The sequence below is a fragment of the Ixodes scapularis genome, unplaced genomic scaffold (genome assembly GCF_016920785.2).
Source record: "Ixodes scapularis isolate PalLabHiFi unplaced genomic scaffold, ASM1692078v2 PGA_scaffold5__190_contigs__length_132052651, whole genome shotgun sequence".
In the NCBI taxonomy this organism is placed as follows: Eukaryota; Metazoa; Arthropoda; class Arachnida; order Ixodida; family Ixodidae; genus Ixodes; species Ixodes scapularis.
Genome location: NW_024609880.1, coordinates 55,272,772 through 55,296,521, shown reverse-complemented (window position 1 = coordinate 55,296,521; position 23,750 = coordinate 55,272,772). Strand labels below are relative to the sequence as shown.

The 23,750-nt window shown below is 46.0% G+C and overlaps 1 protein-coding gene across 1 annotated transcript in view; it reads right to left on the bottom strand.

Moving 5' to 3' along the window:
• LOC115324969 (ATP-dependent RNA helicase DHX8) overlaps nucleotides 1-23,750 on the bottom strand; it is a 34,937-nt gene that overhangs the window by 1,723 nt on the left and 9,464 nt on the right. Inside the window, exons 13-24 of the mRNA XM_040218647.3 lie at nucleotides 21,467-21,648; nucleotides 20,237-20,431; nucleotides 18,924-19,109; nucleotides 17,909-17,995; nucleotides 15,790-15,913; nucleotides 13,980-14,161; nucleotides 13,010-13,150; nucleotides 11,728-11,940; nucleotides 6,229-6,309; nucleotides 5,977-6,105; nucleotides 4,064-4,260; nucleotides 2,990-3,169 (exon numbers count right to left, since the gene is read on the bottom strand). Coding sequence (XP_040074581.1) covers nucleotides 2,990-3,169; nucleotides 4,064-4,260; nucleotides 5,977-6,105; nucleotides 6,229-6,309; nucleotides 11,728-11,940; nucleotides 13,010-13,150; nucleotides 13,980-14,161; nucleotides 15,790-15,913; nucleotides 17,909-17,995; nucleotides 18,924-19,109; nucleotides 20,237-20,431; nucleotides 21,467-21,648 — 1,897 coding nt within the window. The remainder of the gene's footprint in view (nucleotides 1-2,989; nucleotides 3,170-4,063; nucleotides 4,261-5,976; nucleotides 6,106-6,228; nucleotides 6,310-11,727; nucleotides 11,941-13,009; nucleotides 13,151-13,979; nucleotides 14,162-15,789; nucleotides 15,914-17,908; nucleotides 17,996-18,923; nucleotides 19,110-20,236; nucleotides 20,432-21,466; nucleotides 21,649-23,750) is intronic.

The following is a 23,750-nucleotide window of genomic DNA, read 5'->3' as shown; positions in this document are numbered from 1 at the left end:
CAGTATGCTATTCTGTATCACGAAATTTAGAGTACAGTCGAACACGGATATATCGAATTCAAACGGGATCGTAAAATAGTTTGATATATCGATAATTTGATATACAAAATACATGTGAACTTAAGCTCCAGTTGAAATTTCCACGCGTCTCTGCTAATACCGAAGGCCGCAACAAATGGGACATTACGAAATAAAGCATCTAAGACCTGCTAAATGCAGTAGAGCATAGTTGGTGAAGATCGCAAACACCGCCACACTTATGTGACTGTGTTTGCGATTGTGTACGCGCGCGCCTTCGGTATGGCAAGAAAAAAAGATAAGGTTTTTAAAGTGCAATTGCTCAACCGTTGTTGTCGACACACTCAACTTGTCTAAAACTTTTTTAAAATTTTATTTTATTTTGGGGTTAAGGAGTTGCGTAGCGACAGCGGTGTTCGGGAAAAGAGCGCACGCTACCGCTCCAACAGCGGGCACTCTCTGCCCTCCCTATGCGTGCATGCGTGTGTCCTTCCCTTGCATTTGCCATCCTCCACTTTTTTTTTTTAAGGTTGCTTTTTTTTTTTTTTTTTGACAACTGTTTTTTTGTTGTGTATACCCGTGTGCGTATGCTGGCTTGGCGTTCTGCCAGCCCCGTAACGTAATGCGAGCAATGTGCTCATGTGCTGGCCGAAGGCGCGATATCTAAACGCGGGAGTAGCAAGGGGCGGCCTTGCTTTGTTTGCTATATCAAGTGTTCCCGCCCATGGGAGTTCAATACAGAAAAACAATGCTGGTATACTATTACATGTGATTTTCAAGGGGATGTTTGGACTGTTCGATATAAACAATAATTCGAAATACCCGGGTGTGATATAACCGGGCTCGACTGTAGTTATTGCGAAATTGGCTAGTGAAAATGATGCCGAAACTAACATAAATATAACTGCACTTTTCAGTGCTGTGACGTCAGTGGAAAGCAGGCTTGCACGTCCAGTGGCAGACTGTGCCAAGCATTTGTTTTGTTAGGTGCTGCTGCTGGACTAGCTTCCAAAGCATTCGCTTGGCATTAGGGATGTCGCGAACAACCCAAAGTTCGAATTCAACGGTTTTCTAACTTTGCGAACATCCCAGGGGTTCGATTTCGCAAAGTTTGGAACGTTCGAAACTGCCCGGATCTGAATTTGCAAAGCTCGAAGTCATCGAGGTTTTTATAAATTCGAAATTGACGGTTTCAACTTTTTTCAAGGTTGAGGTTTGCAAAATTTGACGGTTTCAATTTCTGTATGATTCAGGCTTGCAAGATTCAATAATGTCGAATTTCTCTGAGCTTCAGGTTTGTCGAAACAATCGAATTTTTTGGAGCCTAAGCTCGCGAAGTTCAAAGTATTCAAACCCAACGAAGACCGGAGTTCCCGTAAACATTGCGAGCTGAGCTCCGGAAATTTTACTATGAATCTTACACGTGCGGTAAAGTTAATTTAGTGCTCGCTACTTCGATACTACTCGATCCTGGCCACAACTTCTGGCTGGTGGGAAAGACGACGCTCATTTTAAGGCAGACAAGAACAAAAAAATTACTGGGCCACAAGCAAGAATAAAATCAACACAGAACCCGACACAGCGAAAGAGCAAGCAGCACCCACCGACTAAACTCGAGGCCCCCAAAAACGCGGTCCAACAGGCTCCCAGAAGCATCCAGAGCTTGTTTATCTTTAAGCTACTGCTTCAAACAGAACAAGGCTTTGTATGTACACTGAAATCCACATACCCAAACACTGGTTACGAAATTTGGTTCTAAATTCGAGCCAATGCTTTTAGATTCTCTAAAAACATTGACTCGAGCGGTCTGTACTGCTGTCTACGCGTTTTCCTCCGATGGAGTGGCGATGTACAGCGGACTAGACTCGAAAACTTCTCCTATTTGTGGCTCGCGCGCCGTTCATTCGGGAGAAGGGCGCCTCAGACAAACTCCATTCACCCGCAGAAGCAATTCGCCTTCAGCCATTTGCTTCTGCGCGATTCTTCTGCCCTTGCTAACACGTGCCTGCACGTGCAACCAAAACAGCGCAAAATGCAGTGTGCTGGCAGTTAAGTCGGTTGGGTTGCACGCTTTGCTCGCTTTCCGAAGCAGCAAACAACGAAGTGGGGGCAGTCAATGCCAGTCGGGGCTCGCTAACAACGGGCAAAAGAGGCAACAAGTCGTGTGGTGGCTCCACCTAGGAGCAACGAATAAAACCTTCGGCGCAAAATTTTGAATCCTGATGAGATTCGCAGTTCGTCTAACTTTTCAAGATGGCAGGTTTGGAAGTATGATACTTTTCAAACTTTACAAAAAACAAATTCGAAGTTTGAAAATTGTTGAAGTTTTTAATTTAGTAAGTTTGAAAGTTTGTGAATTGCGAATTTCTTAATGCATTAAGTTCGAAATAATCAATTTTTCAAATAGACGAAGTTTGGAAATTCAAAATAATACAAAATAATGCAAAAAGTTTGCGAAAGCAAAAATTCTCAAACCTTTCGAACCCGCTGGTTCGACCTTCACCATGAAACTGCTTGTAGTCAGTTGGGAACAAAGTCTACAGTCCAAAGAGTGAACCCCTGCCTTCTGCTGTCGGCATTTTTTCATTGTTGCCAGTAGGGACTTTCACTTTGAAAAACACAGTGAGGTCCACAATTGTAAATTCAATAACTGCAAAAAAAAGTGATATTGGCAAATATCTGGGTTTCTATTTCAGCAATGTTCGCTGGTGTGTTTAGCAAAGTTTCAGGCAAATTGGGGACTACGAAGAAAATGTCCGAGCACCCCTTTAACGAGCATCCCCGCAGTGATGATCCATGACCGCTTGCCGGTACGGCGCCTGTTCAGGTCGAAATGAGAAGGCGTGGGAATCGAACCCAGGAACCCTGGTATCTACAGCATGAGCTTTTGCTCCAAGTGCTCCAAACTGTGGTGCGCCAACGCACTCCGCCGTCTAACGCCCCCTCCCTACACATATTGTGCGACACTTGCCATTCTGGCTGGCGGTTGAAGAGGGCACTGGAAGGGTGTATGTAGACCACCTGGCCGTCCACCAGGGTGCGGTAGCCCTCTTGGGGGTCCTTCTTGGCTGCGTTTCTAAAGAAGCCGCTGCACACGGCTTTCTGCACGCGAGCCGTGTTCTTGGCGCATGACACCACGTCCAGCTTGTGCCTGCACAAATGTCACAACAGGGAACGACAAACTGTTTTAGAACACGCCAACAATCAAATCCGTAAAGGCGACTTGCAGAAAAAATAGTCAATATTCCTTTCCACTTGGGAATGCACTGGGGCAAGAGTTTTACTACGGTGCCTAAGGCAAGTCTCTGGCTGGCGTGCGTGGCATCTCATATCAGCCACGTGTCGGAACTAGTCTCAAAATGGCGACAAATTAGATTACAGGAGCTGGCGTGTCATACTGTTGGATGTCGCAACACCGGTGGATGGTTGTACAAGCTCCAACGGAAAGCACGAGTGTCGCCGTCTGCATGTCGTCCCAACTCGTGGCTGCCGATGTTTCTGTGGACTGTGAAGCTGAAGAGCAGCGTACAATTGGAATCAGTGTCTTGCATTCACCTCCGCTGCTAAGCCACCACCAGGACCGCAGCAGACGGAAGCATAACAGTTCTATGACGTCATCAGGCAGAAATTGAGGGACCATAAATGAATACATGGGAAATGTTAGACGAAGACACATAATGTTACTGCAGAGCTTGTCCCCATCAGAACCTAGAGGAACAATGTGATTAGAATACACTAAAAGCGTTTTGCACTGCCCTCACCTGCTGCACCTCTAAACATTTCTTGAAACTCTGTCACTCCAAACATGCACCAAGAATGCAACTGATCTGCAACATAGGTCAGCCAGCTTTGGGCCGGCCTGTGCACAGTAACTGGTGGATAGTATTGCCCACATTAATGCGGCAATGGAAAGGCTATTGGAAGTGGAAATCTTCAGTGTTCCCAACATGCTAACCGAGGTCGAGGCACAAACTACTAGAGCGACATACATTATATAGCTGCTACTCTATCTCGTCTGATCTCTAATGGGGCCCCAAGCACCGACCTGTCCATGATCCCGAGCAGCTGTTTCCTGACGTCCTGGGCCCTCTTGAGCGTGCGTATCTGGACAAAGTTCTCATAGCACCAGGCATTGGAGAACTTATTGTTCTTCCAGGAGTTGTACACCGAGAGCAGGGTCAGGTGGTCGCCCTCGAGCTGGTTGAACTTGGCTTTTTTCTGGTCGGCCAGGGCTTGCTTGTCCTGGTGCATGGAAAGTCGACGAGCATTCAAGAATTGGTCGCACGAAATTTCTCTGGACCACGAGACAGAAGGTGTAAGGCTGGTCTAGAAACCAGAACCGAAAAATTTCGAGAACACCTAAGCACTTCTTATGAGTTGTGAATGCAAAAGCATTCTCGGCGCCAAGAGGAGCAGAAGGGGCCGCAGTGCCGGCAGGGAGGGCGGTGGTGCGCCGTGTAGACCGCTTTGGCTTGCTGGTGACTGCTGCCCCGCTGGGTGAGGCAACGGCTGGGGTGCGAAGCTCAGCACGGTGCCAGGAGTGCAAAGCTCAGCGCGGCGCGTGCTGGTGAATTACGTGTCCTCTCATCATAATCATCGCCTTAGCTGTGTGCACCGGTTGACGATGTTAGACCTCAAAGCGTAACGAAAGGCCTAACGTTAGGCTCAACGTCAGGCCAGTGTATACCCGCGTACCCCACTCCAGCTGCGCCGCCAGCAGTTCGGCTGGCCCCTTAGCAACGATGACACCGTTGCTATGGAGCCACATGAAGCGTCACAGCCAATGGGAATTTCGGTGCCGTTTTTCTGCTACGAACGGCTAGACAATGCCAGCTTCGCTTCATAGGACGGTTAATGCTTATGCATTAACAGACCACCTTTCTATGACAAACAAAAAACGAGGGAGTTCCAGATCTCGCCACCTTACAAATGAAGCCTGAAGAGAAGTGGTAATCACTTTGTCTATATAGAAATAAGAACAAGATGATTCCTCCAAATACAGCGCTTGTTATCTCTTCTAGATCAAGTGTCCATGTAAATGCACATTTGAAATACAGGTATGGGAACATCAGAGTCTGATGCTTTACAAATAAATGAGAGGTTACGTGATCTGCTAGTAATTAAATATGTAGAGTTCTCCCCAATCTGAATGCCACCATGTGAGGGTCCATTTTTGGCACTTTTTAATCTGAAAGCATTAACTGTCTCATGGAGTGAGAGACATCATCAATTTGAAGCACGAAAACGGCACCTTAAATCCTTTCTCCACATAAAGCCAGCTCCCAGCTATGAAAGCACGCGAAAAGCCTAGACACGGCACCTAGCTTCCCCGATTCCGAATAAGCGAAGTAAAGCTGATGGCTTTTCGGCTTCAGTCCTACTGGCTGGCGCGTGTCGATGAGGCTCCCATACGCCTGACACGCAGCGCCATGCGGTGGCCAATCGTTGAAACTGACGCTGCGCATTAGTTTCAATGGCCGGCCACCCCATGGCGCTGCGTGGCTGTCGACGCAAATACGCTGCAGACGAAATAAGGGAACGGAAGAATGATGTCCATGCTTTCGCATTTACAACTCATAAGAAGTGCTTAGGTGTACCTTGAGCCTTTTGTGTTGTTTTTTCACCTACCGGTCTAACTATAAGGTGCAAACTCGACTCCCCAATCACAACCTAGCCTGGGGAAGACATTTCAGTTGCTGCAGTGACCTATTAGTTTTAAGTAGCTAGCAACAGATCAATATTTGGCTGACCCAGTGGCAGCATTAAGTTTGAGGAGCACTGTCAATAAGAAATGTGCATAAAAAAAAAGGCTGTTCATAGCTGCAATTTAATTCCCCTTACCCTGCACCCTTGCTTCATTAAGAAATTCTCTGTAACTTAGATCTCCATATATTGTGCCGTGGTCATCAGTTCATGCAACCACAGTGCAAGTTGGCATCAAGGAGACTCGACACGCACCTTGGGCCTGTAGAAGACGTTCTGCACTGACAGCATGGAGACCACAGTCAGGATCTCCTCGCTGCATCCCAGGTGCACCGACATGATGAGCATTTTGGCCAAGTTGGGACTCAGGGGAAACTCGGCCATCTGGCAAGACCAAGGAAATTTCCATCAGAAAGGCACGTCTTCCAATGTGCCCCCGAGCAGAATGCATTCATCTGCTATCTGTATTCGAACACTAGCTAGGCTCTGCTGAAACATGCCACTCACCCTCCTCCCAAGTCGAGTCAGCAGTCCCTCGTTGTCCAGAGCACTTAGGGAATGAAGCTGTTCCAGGGCCATAATCAGGGTCTGAAAGAAAATTTTGCAATTGTTGCATTTCTACTGACTTCTCACAATGCTATTCATGGCTCAAGTTTAACAGACAAAAGCAAGTGTGCAAAATAGGGAGCTCTCCACAGGGAGCTTTGAGCCAGTTACCCAAAATGTGCCCAAATCCTTTGGTGTGTGTCCAACAACCGTTTTACTTAAAACGTGTGCCTAGAAATGCAGACGTCCTTGAGATTGAGTCATGGGTGTGATTCCAATCGTATGCTAAGCAGGAATGCAGATTTTTTTGTCTCTGGTCAAAATGATTGTGTGACCTGTTGCTGAACTGTACAACCATATCTCGAACTACCAAAGGGGGGATCAGTGGCCGAGTGGGCTAGCGCACACCAGCTCGGAGCACAAGGAGCAAAAGCTTGCGCTGCATAACCCAGGGATCCTGGGTTCAATCCCCACCCCTGCCGTGCCTGTTTCAATCTGGATGAGCATCGTACCAGAGTTCGGTCAGGTATCACTACTGCATGGTGCACGCAAAAGACCCCAGGCTAGCGGTTTGTACGGTACTGGCTAAATTTCTCGTCGACAGCTGGGAGACAAGTCGTCATTCTAGGCTGTATAAACATACTCGCACAATAATTTTTTTTTTTTTTTCTTTTTTGACTACGAACCTGGTTACCTAGCAGTAATAGTCCTCTGGCAAACTCCTGGGCCACTGATTGACCAGATATACTGATTCGTGATGGTAGCCAGCCACTATCCAAAACAAACATACATTGCAGGATCTTTCACCCAAAAAGTAACAATGGGTCAAGAGGAAACCCTGGTCTTGGATCATTTTTTTGTTGTTTCTCATCTCATTTATATTAAATTCTCACTCCTACAGGGTGTCACAAAAGAAAATTTACACGGTCTTTTTTACCGCAAAAATAAACTAGGCATCGCCGAACGCTCATTCTCCGCCCAAAGGTAGAGCTAGATGTCACAACCAGATGCCAAAGTTTCAGCCCGATCCGATAACTCAATCAAAAGTTACAAGGGATTTTCTGAAAATTTCAATGGGAAAATGGAGCCCATTTTTGCCCGTTTTCGGTTTCTGGTGTTATAGAGCCCCATGTGTTTGAAAACTCCGTCGGCCGCCATTCTCCCATTGAAAATTTCAGAAAATCACTTGTAACTTTTGATTAAGTTATCGGATCGGGCTGAAACTTTGACATCTGGTTGCGACCTCTAGCGCTACCTTTAGACGGAGAATAAGCGTTCGGCGATGTCTAGTTTATTTTTGCGGTAAAAAAGACCGTGTAAATTTTCTTTTGTGACACCCTGTGTTATACTTTTTCATGCTAAGCACAAACAAGCTATTGTGTTCCTATTACCGTAAAATACCGGGCAAGCGCCCACTCAAGATTTTGAGATAATCTTGAAAAAATGGGGGATGGGCGCTTGTCCGGTCATCAATTCTACATATCAATGTACTGTGCATATTTTCTCAGATTTTACAAATTTGGGAATGGGCGCTTAATGTGGTATGGGCGGTTGCACGGTATTCTACGGTATGTCTGCATATTCTACAAACAATAAAGAGAGCAGCAAAACCATTCTTATAACTTTAGCTTCATTTTATAAAAGTATATCACAAGTTAAAATTACTTTGCTGATGATTAAGAAATAATAATTGAAGTCCTTGCCAGCAATAAAATTTAGTCGTTAACATTTTTCAACAATACTGGTTTTGTTGCACTCTCTTATTTATCAGACATCCAATCCTAGAAAATGTATTCAGATCTAAGTTGTAGATCCAAAGACCGCCATGGGCAAATCTTTGTGTTGTGATGAAAAAAATTTATCTTGAGAAAACAGGAAGAGCTTTTCAAAACAAGCCTGTAAACAGCCTGTAAACAGCCTGGGTATGAAACTTTGAATTGATGTAACTGTACATATAAATGTGCACTTGCTGGGTGTAGTACTTATAAAATATGCCATGTGTAACTTGTATATAATTTTTTTCTCTTTTTTTTTTACATACTTTTTAAGACCAAGGTTTTCCCTGGGTTAAGGCAGAGCTAAAATAACTATTTCGAATAATTCCATGAGACGGCATCATAATCCTCTTCAATGCTAACTGTTTTTCCAGTTTAAAGCGAAGCTGAAGAGGTTCTTAAAGAAAACAAGCTAAGGCGAATTTTAGCATTTTTTCTTTTTTCGTGGATCCTAACACTACAAGCAGTAGAGCGGAACGTACTATCACTAGATGCACTAAAAACAAAAAACCAACTGCAGGGTATGACATGCCCAGAGCTTTCAAATGTCTGGCAGGTGCCAATTGTGAGTGAATGTGTGCAGTGGCAAGCTTGCGAAAGTTGCCTCCACGCAGATGCTGCATGTGTTTTCACACCCGAGACACCAGTCTGGACACCTTTCCACAGTTTTCGTGGTATTTATGAAGAAGTGAAGGGTGTGCTTGCATAGCTCGATACATGACTGTTCAAGGTGCATGGGCTGTCACACATCTCACCGCAGACAAGTATGGCATGGTAAAGTCACCATCATGAAGCCAAGCCCTAAAACTACCTTGCACCCATAGACCACTTCGAGAACAAGCACAGAGGTGCACTACCTTTATTAAAAGAGCTGTGCAACAATTTTATTGTTGAAAGAATTTGGCTCTTGTACTGTTGACATTGTTAATCTTGTCACAAAGAACAGAAAACATACTTCCTTCCTTCGAAATGTTGCGATTCTGCCGTGCAGTCGCGAGGCAAAAATTAAAATATTTCCCGATCTGAGGCCGCGAGTGGCGGCCATGAGAATTATGCGACGTGACGTCAAAGGGGGACTTGTAAAAAGATTGCAAGTTGTGCAACTACCTCCTCAATGAAAGGTAATTTTTTTAAAAATCTTGTTGCTCCAACATAAATATAAATGTGTCAAAAACCTGGTATCATCGACAAAATTTTTATTATACGGCGTTTCAGTGGTGCTATCTATCGGAGGTCAACCAAACCGTCGGCTCGAACTGCTACCGCGAAGAGCCGCCGCCAGAAGCCGGACGAGCACGTTCGCACTTTACTCCTTTCTTTTTTCGGTCTCTCGAGCACTGCTTGTGCGTCCTCTTTGCTGGGACGCTTGGACAGCGTTCCCGCATACGGAACGAGTCTCAGTAGGGAGTTATAGAATAGCACGCGCTAAAGCTTTACGTACGCAAAGAATAGCATCGTCGCCACTGCGCATGCGCCGAACGCTAACCACGTTTTGCGGCGTCGTGAGCACAACGTCGGAGGCGAATTCACCTTGGAGGAGCCTTTGCGCTCCTCCAAGGTGGATTTGTAATGAGAAATTGGCTAAAGCCAAGACGAGCAGAGTTAAAGAATGGCGGCTCCCAGGACCATGGCTGCGGCTGGCTGTGGCCGCTTTGGTGGCGTCGTGAGCGCGACGTCGGCGGCATCCTCGCAACTGCAATTTTCAATGTGGGACGACATTGCACACAGTTTGGAAAACCCAGTAAGGTGAGCAATGATCACCGGCAACTTGATACTTGCGACGCGCAAACATTTATTGGCGAAGGTCAGTACACGAGACCTCTCTTGCCGAGGCGACGCATGCGGACGCGACCGGTTGACCGCTTGCGTCGCATTCTCCCATTTAAACAAATGTAAAATGTTTCACTGGACCAAAAAACTTGTTTTAGCATTTCGTATGTAAAATAAAAATCATGACTCATCTTGGTGGCATTGCAAGCGCGAGATGCTTGGGCTTTTGCGTCGCGGCGGAGAGACACTGTTCCAAGACTCTCATGTGTCGCGCGCTAACGCAAGCGCTAAATTTAGCGCTAAAATTGCGTACGTTATTCTAAAACTCCCCAGAGACTCGCTGTACTTCAGCACCTGGAGCTCCACCTTGCCTGCAGCCGGTCACCATGTCAATCGCGCAGCGCTAGCACGTGGTCACATGGTCGCGAGCGGGTGAGTTCTCGCTGCTCACTTATGGCACTAGAGAGAACTTCACTAGGACCCCGTGCGTCCCCCCCCCCTTTCACGTCAGAGCGCACATGACTCGGAGGATAGTGAACGGGTTGAGAAAAGCCATAAACCTCAATCTTTGTCATTTTTTTTTTTAAATAAAAACTAGGACAAGCAGGCAAAAGCGGCTTTTTTGTTCTTTACTTCAGAAGGGTCGAGACACCAACTGCCACAATAATTAAGCAAAGCACTAAAATTGTTGCACAGCTCCTTTAACAAAGACATGGGCCAACAACTTTAGCAAAAAGGGTGAACCGCAACCACGTTCATGACTTCACCTGCAAAGCTCACGGGCGCAGAAGTGTTGAGAATTCTGCATAACACGTCACGATTATCTGCTAATACTGCCCGCACCAGGAAGAAGAGGCTTTAGCGTTATTTTGAAAACTTTGCTATGGCTACTCGGCGCATCAATTTAAGAAACAATTTTCCTATTCTTGATCTTGGAGGCCAAATAAAGGTGATCAGAGTGTCTTAAAGCGGCAGCTTTATAGGACCAACCAACCTCAGGAGCTGCGTAAGCATGAAATATGGCGGTTGGTTAGTTCCTAACTGCTAAAAAATAAAAAAAAAAAAACAGCAACCGGTGCTAGGCATTGAACCCCCGTCACCAGCATAGAAGCTGAGTGAGCTGCTGACTGAGCTACAATTATAGCATCTAGGAACAGGAGGAACAGAAGCAGGCGGTGCGAGAAAACGTGCGGAGCAGAGAGGGGTGAAAAGAACGAGAAAAGAGAGGAACAGAAAAAGATGGTATAGAAAGAGCTCAAAGCAGAGAGGGGTGGAAAGGGCAAGAAAGAGAGCAGAAAGAGGCGATGTAAAACGAGTGCGGAGCAGGGAAGGGTAGAAAGGGCATGAAAGAGAAGGGCATGAAAGGGAAGGCATGAAAGGGAAGGCATGAAGGGAAGGTAGAAAGGGCATGCTTTTCCTCTCTTGGTGATCCAGAAACTTTAGCGCAAAGGCTTTGCATCCAGGTGGTGCTGAAGGGAAGTGTGCACACAGCATCACAAATAGACAATTATGTGATGCAACATGTTTCCATACAAAACCCTCTCCTAGGAACCACCCGAAGTAAGCGCACCGCCCACCCTATAGAGCTACAACATTTAAATAAATTTGGCAGAGTGACCAAACATACAGCCAATTTTTTCTTAAGTACTAAAACATCAGTTTCCCTTTAAGCACTATTTTAGCAGGCCTCAGCCACCACTGCAGCAGAACTGAGAGCCCTCCTCAGCATGTGTGTTATTGTTTATAAGGTCTGTAAGCTTCCCCACCACTTCAGTGGATCAATGTCAAGACAGGGAAGGCTCCTTGACTGCCATCCAAGACAAATATGTGTCCTTCAAGATTAATAATTTTGAGAAATCCCGCATTAAGCCGCGGAGGCGGTCTAAAGCAGCACCGGCCACGAGCGAGGGCCCACCTCTGTGGGGGGCGCGTCCATGAAGTCGAAGGAGAGCAGGTCGTTGATGCCCATGGCCTTGAGCTGGAGCACCGTGGAGGCCAGGTTGGTGCGCTGGATCTCGGGCACTGGGGTGGTGAGCATTTCATCCCGGTACGCACGCTCCGTGTAGAGCCGGTACGTCTTGCCCGGCCCCGTGCGACCGGCACGCCCCGCCCTCTGCTTGGCCTGGGCCTGTGGTTAGGAGGGCTTGGTCTTACTTACTTACTTACTTACTGAACCATTAGAACATACCGATAGGACTAGAATAGGTCTATAGGTGTATTCACAAGCACTGGCCACATTCTATGCAGACATTCTCGCCGGATCGTTGGAACATACTCGTGGAATTAAACCAGGTGTACATGGCGGGCAAATGTGTCCCTTCGCACGGGAGCGAAGAGGAATGATACAGAGAGTAAGTAACCTTTCCGTGCATGAGAGCAGGAGATTAAAAAATGTGAGAGGGAGTGAACAATGCCTCGGCCGTGTGTTCTTTGTTCGTTGCAGCCCATCTGTCAAGTGCTAGTAGGTCAAACCATGTTCAGTCGCAATTCATATCAAAGTGAAGGCATGATCACTAACTGCTCCACACTGGCAGCGCCATGAAAAAACGGTCATGGTTGCATATGTGCTTTGCGAATCAAGTGTGGCAGCTGCCATGGCCCCCACTTTGTAACACTGCAAGTACAGAGCAGTCGATGACTGCCATGCTCCTTTTCTTGTAAATCAAGATTGTACCCGTTGCTACGACTTGCAGGCAATGCTGGAGTTTGGCACTCTGACTCCAAACACCCTCTGCACAAGGAGCGGACACACTTCTGCCCTTATGTCTACCCACTATGCATCCTCCAATCAAAGCTTGATGCTGTGACATGTCCACCAACTATATCGTTCCAACCTGAGCTCAGTGCTGTGACGTGACTGCACCCCCTGTGCAAGAAGCAGATGAACCTGCTCGCTGTATAGATTCACTCACGAGTAGCACTGCCTAAGTCCCAACCAGTTTGGACGACCCGTCTCTTGTGGTTACCATACTTTCCACTAAAATGGCACCTTTCACGGCTATGAAAGGGTACATTCACTCAGACAATTTTGATCAGGATTCTAGTAGAAGCATTAAGAAATCTAAAGCTTAGCAGAAATAGTCTCTGAAAAAAGCATAAATTTGCTAGTTTCATTCAGCAACAGCGACATCACATACAAATGCTGCAAACAGTCATCTCACAATTCCAATTCCAAGAAAACATCCAAGACCACAAACCTGTGAGATCGGGGTGACGACCAGGGAATCCATTCCGGTCTTGGGGTTGTACACATTCTGCTTCACAAAGCCCGGATCGACGACATAATAGATTCCATCAATGGTCAGGGATGTTTCGGCAATGTTGGTAGCAATCACAACCTGAGAGTGGCAAAGAAAGTCGCCTGGCTTAGACGTTTGGTCGAGTGCGGCGGAGGTACAAAGGCACTTCATGGGTCTATTACAGCGATAGCTGTTAGTGGGACACTTTGCAGCTTCACGTTGTCGACTGTGCCCCATATCGACGCGGACCATTTTCGGACCTCCTCCAAAACATTCCACGGGCCGCTGATTACAAGATAAGATGTATGGTCATGCATAGTAGCAAGATAAATTCATGGTCTGTAAGACAGTCCCCACCGTGCAGTCTGGCAGTGCACCGGGATGGGTGCCCATGTGACCCAGAATTAGAACAAACAAAACAATTCTCAAGAGGTGGGCAAATAAAACTGCCTTAAGAATTTCACAATGCATTCTGTATCCATTGGTCATGCGTGCTATGAGAGCAAACCACCAGCTGCGCTTTGTTGCTGATGCTCTCTCTTCCCTTCAATGCGGCCAACACCAACATGAGCAAGCGAGGTATGTGCAGCATTCCCGTATAACGCTATCACTTTAAAAAGAAAAGGTAAGTGGAGCGCAAGTTCGTCTGCTTTTTTTTGCAGGGGTTGTGGTTCTGATTGAAGAATACTAGTGGGTAGACCTCAAGGCGGCTTGCTTTGAGTTCTATCCACTGTCCTTCAACCAGAGCCAATCACAGCTTAGCGTTTTGACGTCGCCACAACCCCTGCAAAAGAAGCAGACGAACATGTGCTCCGCATAGAGCCAGTCCGTTGCCACACCTTAAACACTGAAGCAGCAGTGCAATCTATACGAGACCTCAGTTTCTAAAGGAACGAAGGTAACAGACATCCGAAAGGAAAGTATATACCTTTCTGGAACCCGGCGTGGCAGGTTCGAAGATCCTCGTCTGCATCTCGCTGGGCAGTGCCGAGTAGACAGGAAGAATGATCAGCTCGGGCACGTCCGGCCCGAGGGATTTCATCCGTTCGTAGAGAATCTCGCAGGCGGTGTCGATTTCCTCTTGACCGGTCAGGAACAGCAAGATGTCGCCTGGGAAGTAAACGAAGCATAAGTGCACTCGGTCGCAGAAACCAAGGTTTAAAACTTCCAAGTTTCGAGTATTGTAATAAGAGCCTCGAAATCTTTAAAACCTTTCAAAATATAGAGTATAACCTTGTTCCAACAGATATGGTTACAGCAGACATTCAGTTACAACGTACCGATTCGCAAAGTTTGGTTGGTCTTCCATTTATGCCATTGAGCCAACTTCGCTCATTACAGATTCTGTTATAACGTATACATTTGAATATAATACAGTAAAACCTCGTTATAACAAAACGGGATATAACAAACTAATGGATATAACAAAGCAATCATAATTCCCCTTGCTTGCTAACAGTGGGAAGAAATGGACATTGGCTATAACAAACTAATGGTTATAACGAAATAATTACGACCGCTCCTTCAACTTTGTTATAACGAGGTTTTACTGTAGACTAGTATATTAGGGAGTTTGTAAGTAGTTCACCATTCCATTATGGTGGACTCTGACAGCAGTCATTATTTTGGACACTGCATGGCTGGTTCGGTAGCGATGGCGCCCATTTTGCTAAGTGCTGTCATCACACTCGACACCTCGCAAACCTCGTACGATCCAAAGCGCGCAGTGATGACGATCATTGGGACAGCTCAATTAAAAAATTTCCACTTCACGTGAAGATGGAAGACCAGCGAAGCTGTTATTTTCATGACGTCTTTTAGGATGACCTCGACGACAACGCCTAGAGGACGACCTCAAGGACGACTTCTAGGACGACCTCGAGAACTACAAGGACAACGTCTAGGACGACCTCAAGGACGACCTCAAGGACGACTTCTAGGACGACGTCTAGGACGACTTCTAGGACGACCTCGAGGACGACTACTAAAACGACCTCAAGGACAACATCTAGGATGACCTCAAGGACGACTTCTAGTACGACCTTGAGGACAAAGCCTAGAGATAATAACAAGGGATCAGGACCTCACTTATCTAATAATGCCAAGGAAGGCTGACTCACGCTGGTTGCCTCCTTTTTTTATTTATTCATACTTGCCCCGACCAATGGGGAGTTTTCTGTCAACATCCGGGGACACATTTTTTCCCAAATCCTAGCGCATAACAGCTTCGCTGTAAAAATCACGATGTTCCAAAGTACAGATGTTCAAATAAACCATTTCTTTTCTGTTATCCATTTACATTTTGTCAGTCTCACTGATTATAACAGACTCCAGTCATAACCAACCTCAAATTCTGTAGTAGGAATGTCTGCGGCCTGCATACTCCTTTTATGACGGACCAAAATCTTCATCACTATCACAGTCTCTTCTAATGAGTTTATACTACTATTCCTCCATTTTACGAATCCCTACCCATTTAAGGCTACTCATTTATAAAAATTCTCAACAGCGCGTCTGAACTTTGTCGGAACTTGCTGGCTTTAAAGTGCCACAAATACTATGCCCGTTTAATGCTTTATTAAGGAAATAGTAAAGGGCCTTACAGGAGGACAAATCCTGGAAAAATGACCATTGTCAAGAGTCAATGTTGGGCACCCTACAGTTTACCGTAAAATAAGCCTTAATCTTTTTAATGTCTGAGAGCAGAATCAGAGTTGTTTGCAAATATTTCTCCCAACCTGGAGGCTCGGTAAGATGGATCTGCATCACGGTGATGAGCGAAGCGTCCAGGTAGTCAGTCTCAGGTTCCTTTGTGTAGAGAATCTCAACTGGGAAAGTCCTTCCCGGTATTGTGAAGATGGGCTGTGGACAGTAAAAAGGAATGGGAGCAATGCCTTCAATGCTACATAAGCCGCCACTTCAACATGTCCGTGAAAAGTATTTTTTTATATTTTTAATTAAGCAATTAGTTAGTAGTTTGCTGCTTCTGCAGTCCCACCATAAAACAAACCCATGAACATGCATTGCTCCCACATGGAACAGGAAATTCCCTCATTCTGAAGTGTCCTTTATCCTTTGACTTATTATGCTACCTGACCATCACAGGCTAGTTTGGTTTCATACAAGCTGCCTGCTACACATTTCAGAAATGTCACAGATATACACACAAGGCTAGTACAAGATATGAACCATATAATTAGGGTTCCATATTTTCGAATAAATCCAAAAGAATCTGGAAAGTACTCACCAGTAAATTTTTAATTCATTCGGATAAATTTTTCGTTAATTCAGATTTATCCGAAAAACTGAATTTTGAGGTCACAATGACAAAATAAAAAGAAAAAAAAAAAGACGGTGTTTTACAAATAAACTTTATAAGAGCACAGGGTCAGTTGTCCTGAAGCGATCCCACTTCGGTTTCCTCTGAAATCTCGGACTACTGACAAAAGGGGTTTACCGTTTAGCCTGTCAAGGTTAGACAATGGGTCATGGTACCCGGACTTTACTTATTTTTTTTTTTTTTTAAGTCTTAAAAATTGGAAACACAATAAAATAAATTCTGAATTTTCGCGAATTGGGAATCTAACAAAAATTAGCTTTGATAAACGCAACATTTTCAGCAAAAAATAAACTCCAAAAAACACCCTTCAAATTTCACGAGAAATGACCTCCAAAAACACGGAATTCCACATACCGTAATATCCCGAGTCATCGCCCATCCCCGAGTCATCGCCCACTCCATTTTTTGGGCCAATATCGATTTCCGAAAAAACACCGAGTCATCGCCCACCCCTTCAAATACCCCAGCGCGGACTCTGCGATCACTCATCCTACCCGAATGACGCGGCCGCGGACCTTACAGTTGGAGGACGTCCGTGACAAAGTAAAACGAAGAAGGGAAAGACACTTCTTTTTGTTTACGCATTTCCTCCGTGAGCGACCCCAAAGTGGTCGTGTATCCGTGCGAAAAGAAAACGATGGAGATAACAATATAAGAGTTTGTTAACGTAACCGCGGAGTGTTAGGTCAAAGTCTGTCTCCGCCGAAGTAAGGTCACCGCGAACCCGCTCCTTCTTCCCGCCCGTCGCGACCGCTGTTGTGCAATATTTTAGGCAAAGCCAAAGCGTAAATAAACTTTGCTGGAACGTCCTACACAGACGTTTGCAGAGCGTCCCAACCGTGCATTGATAGCCCGCCGTGCACGGACGCACGTATGTACGCACCAAACAAGAAAGTTGCGCAAGAGCTTGCAATTGACAAGGCGCCCCACTTGGCCCGACGCCAAAGTATTTGCCAACGCGACCGCCGGCTTTCCCGCTTTCCCAGCATTGCTCTTGGTCGCTTCTTTGGTCCGCTCGCTCGCTCGTTGCGCCTGGTCGGTTTTTCCATTTTCTTGTAGACTTTTCTTTCTTTTTTTTTTTTTTACTAACTAGGAGAACATAATGGTGACATTCTTTCACGGAACAAACGTTCGTGCTATATGCAGATCGGCGGTGTTTCTAGCGCGTATGCAAGCAACGGACTTCGCTATAGTAAAATATTCTTTCGTGAGCATTATTTTTCTATAAAACAATCACACTGAATCGAGTTTTGAGTTTGATGTATCTCTTTTGCATCAGCACTAGATACGCAGAGAAAAACAGGCGGTTTTTTCCGCTTTTTTTCAAGTGTTTGTGCTTACCCACCGAGACATGGCCCACCCCACTTTTTTAACGAATTTCAGGCGGTTGGGGGGTGGGCGATGACTCGGGATATTACGGTAGTATAATATAAATTCGCTTACAAAAAAAAATAAAATAATTGATGGCATGTACACATTACTGAAACATTTATTGGAGCAAAGTGCCGTCAACGTACCGCCTCGAAGAAGTATTGGGAAAACTTGACCGCATCCAATGTGGCCGACGTCACAATCAGCTTCAGCTGTGGGCGCTTCTTCACCGCCTAGAAAGAGGCAGAAGAAAGCACCACAAGTTAACTGCCCATATGTACAAAGCTTTTGGTGGGACACTACCCTTGCTTCTTTCTTGTACGCAGATTCTTTCCATGCTTTACGGTACAAATGACACAAGTAACCTAGAAAATTTAACCACTTTAAGGAGGGGAGAGCAGATTGGGCATCGCAGTGTAGACATACAAAATTCTGGGCAGTCTGCTCACTAAACCTACTATTCTGAACATGCGACACACTCGTTGCAAAGTACACATTTAATCTAGACTACCATATTTTCTAGTCTATAAGTTGCACCTTCTATAAATAGCTGTTTTCACAAAAAAATTGGTACGCAAGTCGAATGTCTGTACGGTTGGCGCGGTGAAATTGCATTTGGTAGCCCACATATGCGTATGTGATCGAGAGATGTGCGCAAGCAGGAGCCGGACTCGGTATTCTCGTCAATAAATCAAACAAGAAATATCATTCCCGCAGGAAATTCGTTTTCATGTGCCGGCCATCGCCTCCACAGGAAGTCACCCTACTGCCAGGCGCAGATGACAAGAAAGTCGATCCGTGGTACCCGAAGCCTACATCCGACGGATCTAGGCCCGTCTTAGGACCGCCGGAACACCCAGGCCATCAGTGGGTGCTTTGATGTATCTCCTTGGTTGTAAACACTGACACAGACTACACCTTCCATGCACAGCTAAGGTCCATATTCATAAGAAAAGAAGACACAAGTCGCACCGACGGGAGTTCGAAGTAAAAACTGCGACTTATAAGCTGGAAAACATAAAACCTGGGTTCTCTAGCTTTCAATTCAGTTACACGGCGCTTATAACTCTGTTGAATTACGGGCACATTGGCCAGAATTCGGGCCCACCAAAAGGGAATCCACAAGACAGTTGCTGCAGAGCTAGGAACTATGGCACAAACATTTTTGAGGAGACCGAAAAGGACGTCCGTGTGTATGGTCCTCTCGTGGGCTTCGTCCAGCATGATGATGGAGTAGGACAGCAGGTCCAGGTCAATCAGGCACTCTCGCAGCAACATGCCGTCTGTCATGTACTTGATGAGCGTCTCCGGGCTTGTGCAGTCTTCGAAACGGATTGTATAGCCAACCTGTTTCAAATTAACAAAGACGCACAAGCCATTAACCCATTGCATGCTATTTCTCTTTTTTTTTTCTTCGTTAAACATACCAAGTAAATTAATTTAAAATTAGCAATTTGTATGAAAATTAAAGGAAACATTCATTCGTCCTGCAGATGTTGTTTGTTGCTCTCACTAGTAATTCCTTGCCACCTGTTGTGTCCATTTAATAGTTCTTCACTGCGTGGTACTGCTGGAAGCATTCGGGAAGGTGGAGAGCAACAAACAACATCCTGAGATTGAGTGAATGTGTGGTCAAATTGCCAAGTCATTGGAGAGATGGCACGACTTGTCGTTGGAAACGGTGGAACACTCACTACTTTCAAATAAAAGTTTCTGTATCTCTTTATCAGTTAAAGTCAACCTCTGCATTGAGGCCAAAGCAACTTTTGCTGCACTGAAGGTCTTTCTTTCTTTTTTTTGTTGATATAGAGCTTATTTTTGATAAAATTTGGAACTAAAAACAAAATAAGTGGAGGCAGGACAACAGTGGTAGCATCGCCATCCATCAGAGAGCACACGAAACAAGCTTCGAAACATGAGCCACACTGGTGGTCGGGTTTTCTGGTCCACAATGAATGACACAGGCAACGTTTGTGATTAGTAGCTAAGAGGTCAATAAAGAATGCCAGTAATTTTAGTGCATTTGAGCCAGCTTCCACTGACGCGAGTAAAATGTAGGCACATCTTGATTATGTCTGACGAACACAGAGACACACAGGGTGTGTTGCGGACCGGCTGGGCACATGCTGTGCGTGTGTGTAACATCCTATAATGTCATGAGGTCACGTGACCATGACATCACGTAGCGTTACGGTGTCATGTGATCTCAAGTGTTACATGGCATCATGATGTTGTAATATTATGACGTCATGTCACGTGACATCGGGGAGTGTCACATGACCCAGGGTTTTCACGCAATGTACCGATGTCTAGGTCATATAAGCAATACAGCCATTATGAAGCTACAGTGCTCATATGACCTTGACCTATGTTTCAGTCATCCCTAATGTGGTAACTGTGGTGACTGTTCGATGAACCGGGTAACTGTTCAGTGAACCAGGTAACCGTTCAGTGAACCGGGCTTAAGGTCTTGCCTCCTGTCCGAGCCGGCAGCCAAACTCCTCGGCGACCCTCTTGGCCACCGACATGGCCGCCACACGTCTGGGCTGGGTGCAGCCAATCTTGCCCCGGGTGGTGAAGCCAGCCTCGGCGAGGTACTGGGTGATCTGTGTGGTCTTGCCGGACCCGGTTTCTCCAATCACGATCAGAATCTGGTTGTCCGTCACAGCCTGCCACGACACAAAACGCAGCTGAGATTGCACAATTTCCGTTTTTACGGGCAACGAAAGTACCGTATTTACTCGAATGTAACGCGACCACGATTGTAACGCAAAAAGTGACTTTTCACAGCGCAAAAAAAAAAAAAAAAAAAAGTACACGAATGTAACACGAGTTAAGTGAGGGGAAAATAGTACCTAAAAAGTACTACAACGTGGTCCACGGAAGCCTTTTCGGCCGGGCTCACACTTGAAGAGCACTTCACGCTGGAGCCTCCACCCACGGACAGTCGGTTCTGTCACATCTACCCGTCGAGCCGCGGCACAGTTTTCGATTTCCTCAGCCATCATAATTGCACTTCTTTTAAAGCGGGCGTCGTACTGAGCTCGTTGCGTCGCCATTTGCTCGAGAGTCCAGTCGCAAAGCACGTAGCAGCAGCTCACAAAACACGGACAACACGGGCACATGGGTACGGTAACTTTAACAGAAAGAGAAAGAGTTGTGAAGGTAACCCGTAACCCTAACATGGGCGCAACGAGTCGCAAACAAGAATAGGATTGGATTGGCTGTTTCCAGCGTGTATATGTTGCCAGCACAAGATTGAAAGATCGCGAGATTTGTCGTAGCCATTTTAAAGAGCCTGTGCTGCGACACCGCCAAGGCAAATTTTGAGGCGTTTCGATTATAACGCGAACCCCCAAATTAGGTGAGGGAAATTTGAAAAAAAAACTCGCGTTACATTTGAGTAAATTTGGTATTTCTCAATCAACAGACTTTCTTTGCCGCCTCGGCTGCTTCGAGGCAAAGCAGATCCGAGGAAAAATGTGGCTCGAGTTACAAACTCGCCGGACCTATCAAACGCCTCCCTTCCGTCACCCGACCTCCCTCTCTCCGCACAAGTGGAGAAAGTGGGACCACGTAGCGAGAGATGAACGTACGACCGGTTTAACGAGCTCGTAGCCTCTACCCCACAATCGGCTTAGAATGAACGAAGCATAGACGTTAGCGACAGTTCGACGACGGTGGTGGATGAATCGAGTGCATACCTTGACCAATTCGTCCTTCAGCTTGTAGATGGGTAGAGACTGCCTCTGTTCCAGGATGGTCATCTGGGTCTTCTTGCCATAAGATGCCTTGGCCCCTCCCGTCACGTGTTTCTTCCACTCGGGCAACTCCTGGGTCATCATCCCGATGCCGCGCATGTTGGCGGCCAGGGTGCGGCCGTCCGCTACGTGACGCGACAGGTTGCGCAATTAATGTGATGTTGCACACGCTACGGGGAGTGTTCGTGGTGTGCCCTACGTGAGTGCGCCGTTCAAAGCACGTGCTTGAAACGAGCTCCTATTTGTAGGCTGCTAAGACCAACAATCTTGATGGTCTGGAAAGCATCTTAGAAAAGCACAGTAAAAGCTTGTGATCAGCACCCACGCTCAGCAGCCACCTTTTCCAGAACCATCTATTATGTTGCTTGAATGTGACAGACCTCCAAATGTCTCTGTGGCAGCTGTCTACTAGGGAGCACTCAGCCGTGCACTAAGCTTATTTTTTATTCAGGAGATTCGAAGGTCCCGGAGCAATACACATCAATACAGGCATGGTCAGTTTAATGTCGAAGATTATTTTACATGCCAACCAGTATTACCATACCCACTAGACTGCCATTAATTAGCTGACCTGGAAAAACCAAAAGCTTGTCTTTTTCCTTAACCTACGTTTTGAACAACAAAAAGATGAAGAATTCCCCAAATATTTCCGCACTGTCTGCGAGAACAGGCCCAATCACATTTCTCCACTTTAAACATTTTGTCTCAAAGCCATGTTCTGCTATGCGAGGCCATTCCGATTCCACTAACTTCCAGTAGTAGAACTATAGCTCAATGTGCTTCAAGAACTGGCTCAATTAACCGAGATATCACTCAATAGGGAGTATTCGCTGGCAGTCATGGCTGCATGGTTCGCTGCTGAGCTTGTGCTGACAGCAAGCAAAAGCCAGACTCACTGCCAATGCTGTTGTTCATGAAAAACCATAAGTTGGTTTATCCACAGCTCATGGTGATGACAGTACAGTTGAACCTCGATGTAACTAAGTCGGTAAAATTCGCAATTTACTTCGTTACATTGAAATTTCGCTAAATCGAAATTTGGCTTTAGCATGCAAAAAAAAAAAAAAAAAAATTCCGAAACATTTTACGAGTATGAAAACTCACCGAAAATGACATTTATTTAGGGGCAAAGTAGTCCGCGAGTTTTGCTAGCGCCTTGTCCGACAGTAGCAGCGGCGTCGGCGGCGTCATACGGCGTTCGAGCCATTCGAGCGCCCAGAGCGCTTGCACGGCATCTTGCTGCCCATGCGACGCCGTGTACCTCCTCAGTACGTCCATTGCACGTCCATTGCGTCGAGCACTTCCCGAGTGCTCGTGATCTCGGCAGTTTCTTCAGGATGGCGTCCAAAACGTTTGCTTTCTCATCCAAAGAAAGAACTTTACGTTTCCTTATGGCAGCAAGCACGTAAGTGAAGCGCCCGGTTAAAAAATAAAGCTGTTTAGTTTAGGCAGTTTAGGCGGTGCCAATGTTTCCAACCTACACAGCACTCTTGACCGCAGTTTACTTGCCCCCTTGCGCCCACAGTGTGCTTGCGCCTTTGCTTTACATCACGCTCGCAAGACGATAATCGGTCTTTTCGGTCTTCTCCTAGATGGCACTGCCCGTGCGGTCGCGCGGTCGCGCCAGTCGCGCCATCAGGTCGCTCCCCCGCTGAAGTTGGCTCCCGCGCTACCCGCGATACAGTGGACTATGATGATCAGTGAATGTCAGTGGTGATGCTGTTATGCCGTGTTAACTTTTTGCTCGGCATTTTCTGGCCAGCCTCGCGGAATCCGCTTTGCCGCATGCCTCGCCGGCGCTACCGGCGCCGCATCCTCGGGCAGCCTAGGAACGTTGGAAGGCCTGTCCCCGTGAAGTAACCTATCAAGCGCTCGCGTTTGCGCATAATTTTTTTTTTTTTAACCACAATTTTTTTGCGCAGTTGTTTTTTAGAGTTGATTTATTTATTGCCTTCTATGGCAATGGCGCTTCGCTATATTGAAATAGCAGCAAAATAGACTTCGTTATATAGGGACTAAAAATACATGGGGTCTATGGGCAAGAAATTATGAAAAATAAAATACTTCGTTAAATCGAGGATTTCGTTACATTGAAGTTCGTTATATCGAGGTTCGACTGTATGTGAATACCTCCTATACAAAGACCACAACCAAGGGCTTAGTTCACTGCTTTGTTTTTTACTTAATGTAAAAAGGTGGCCATCGATGCAAGGTCAGGCTGAAGGAA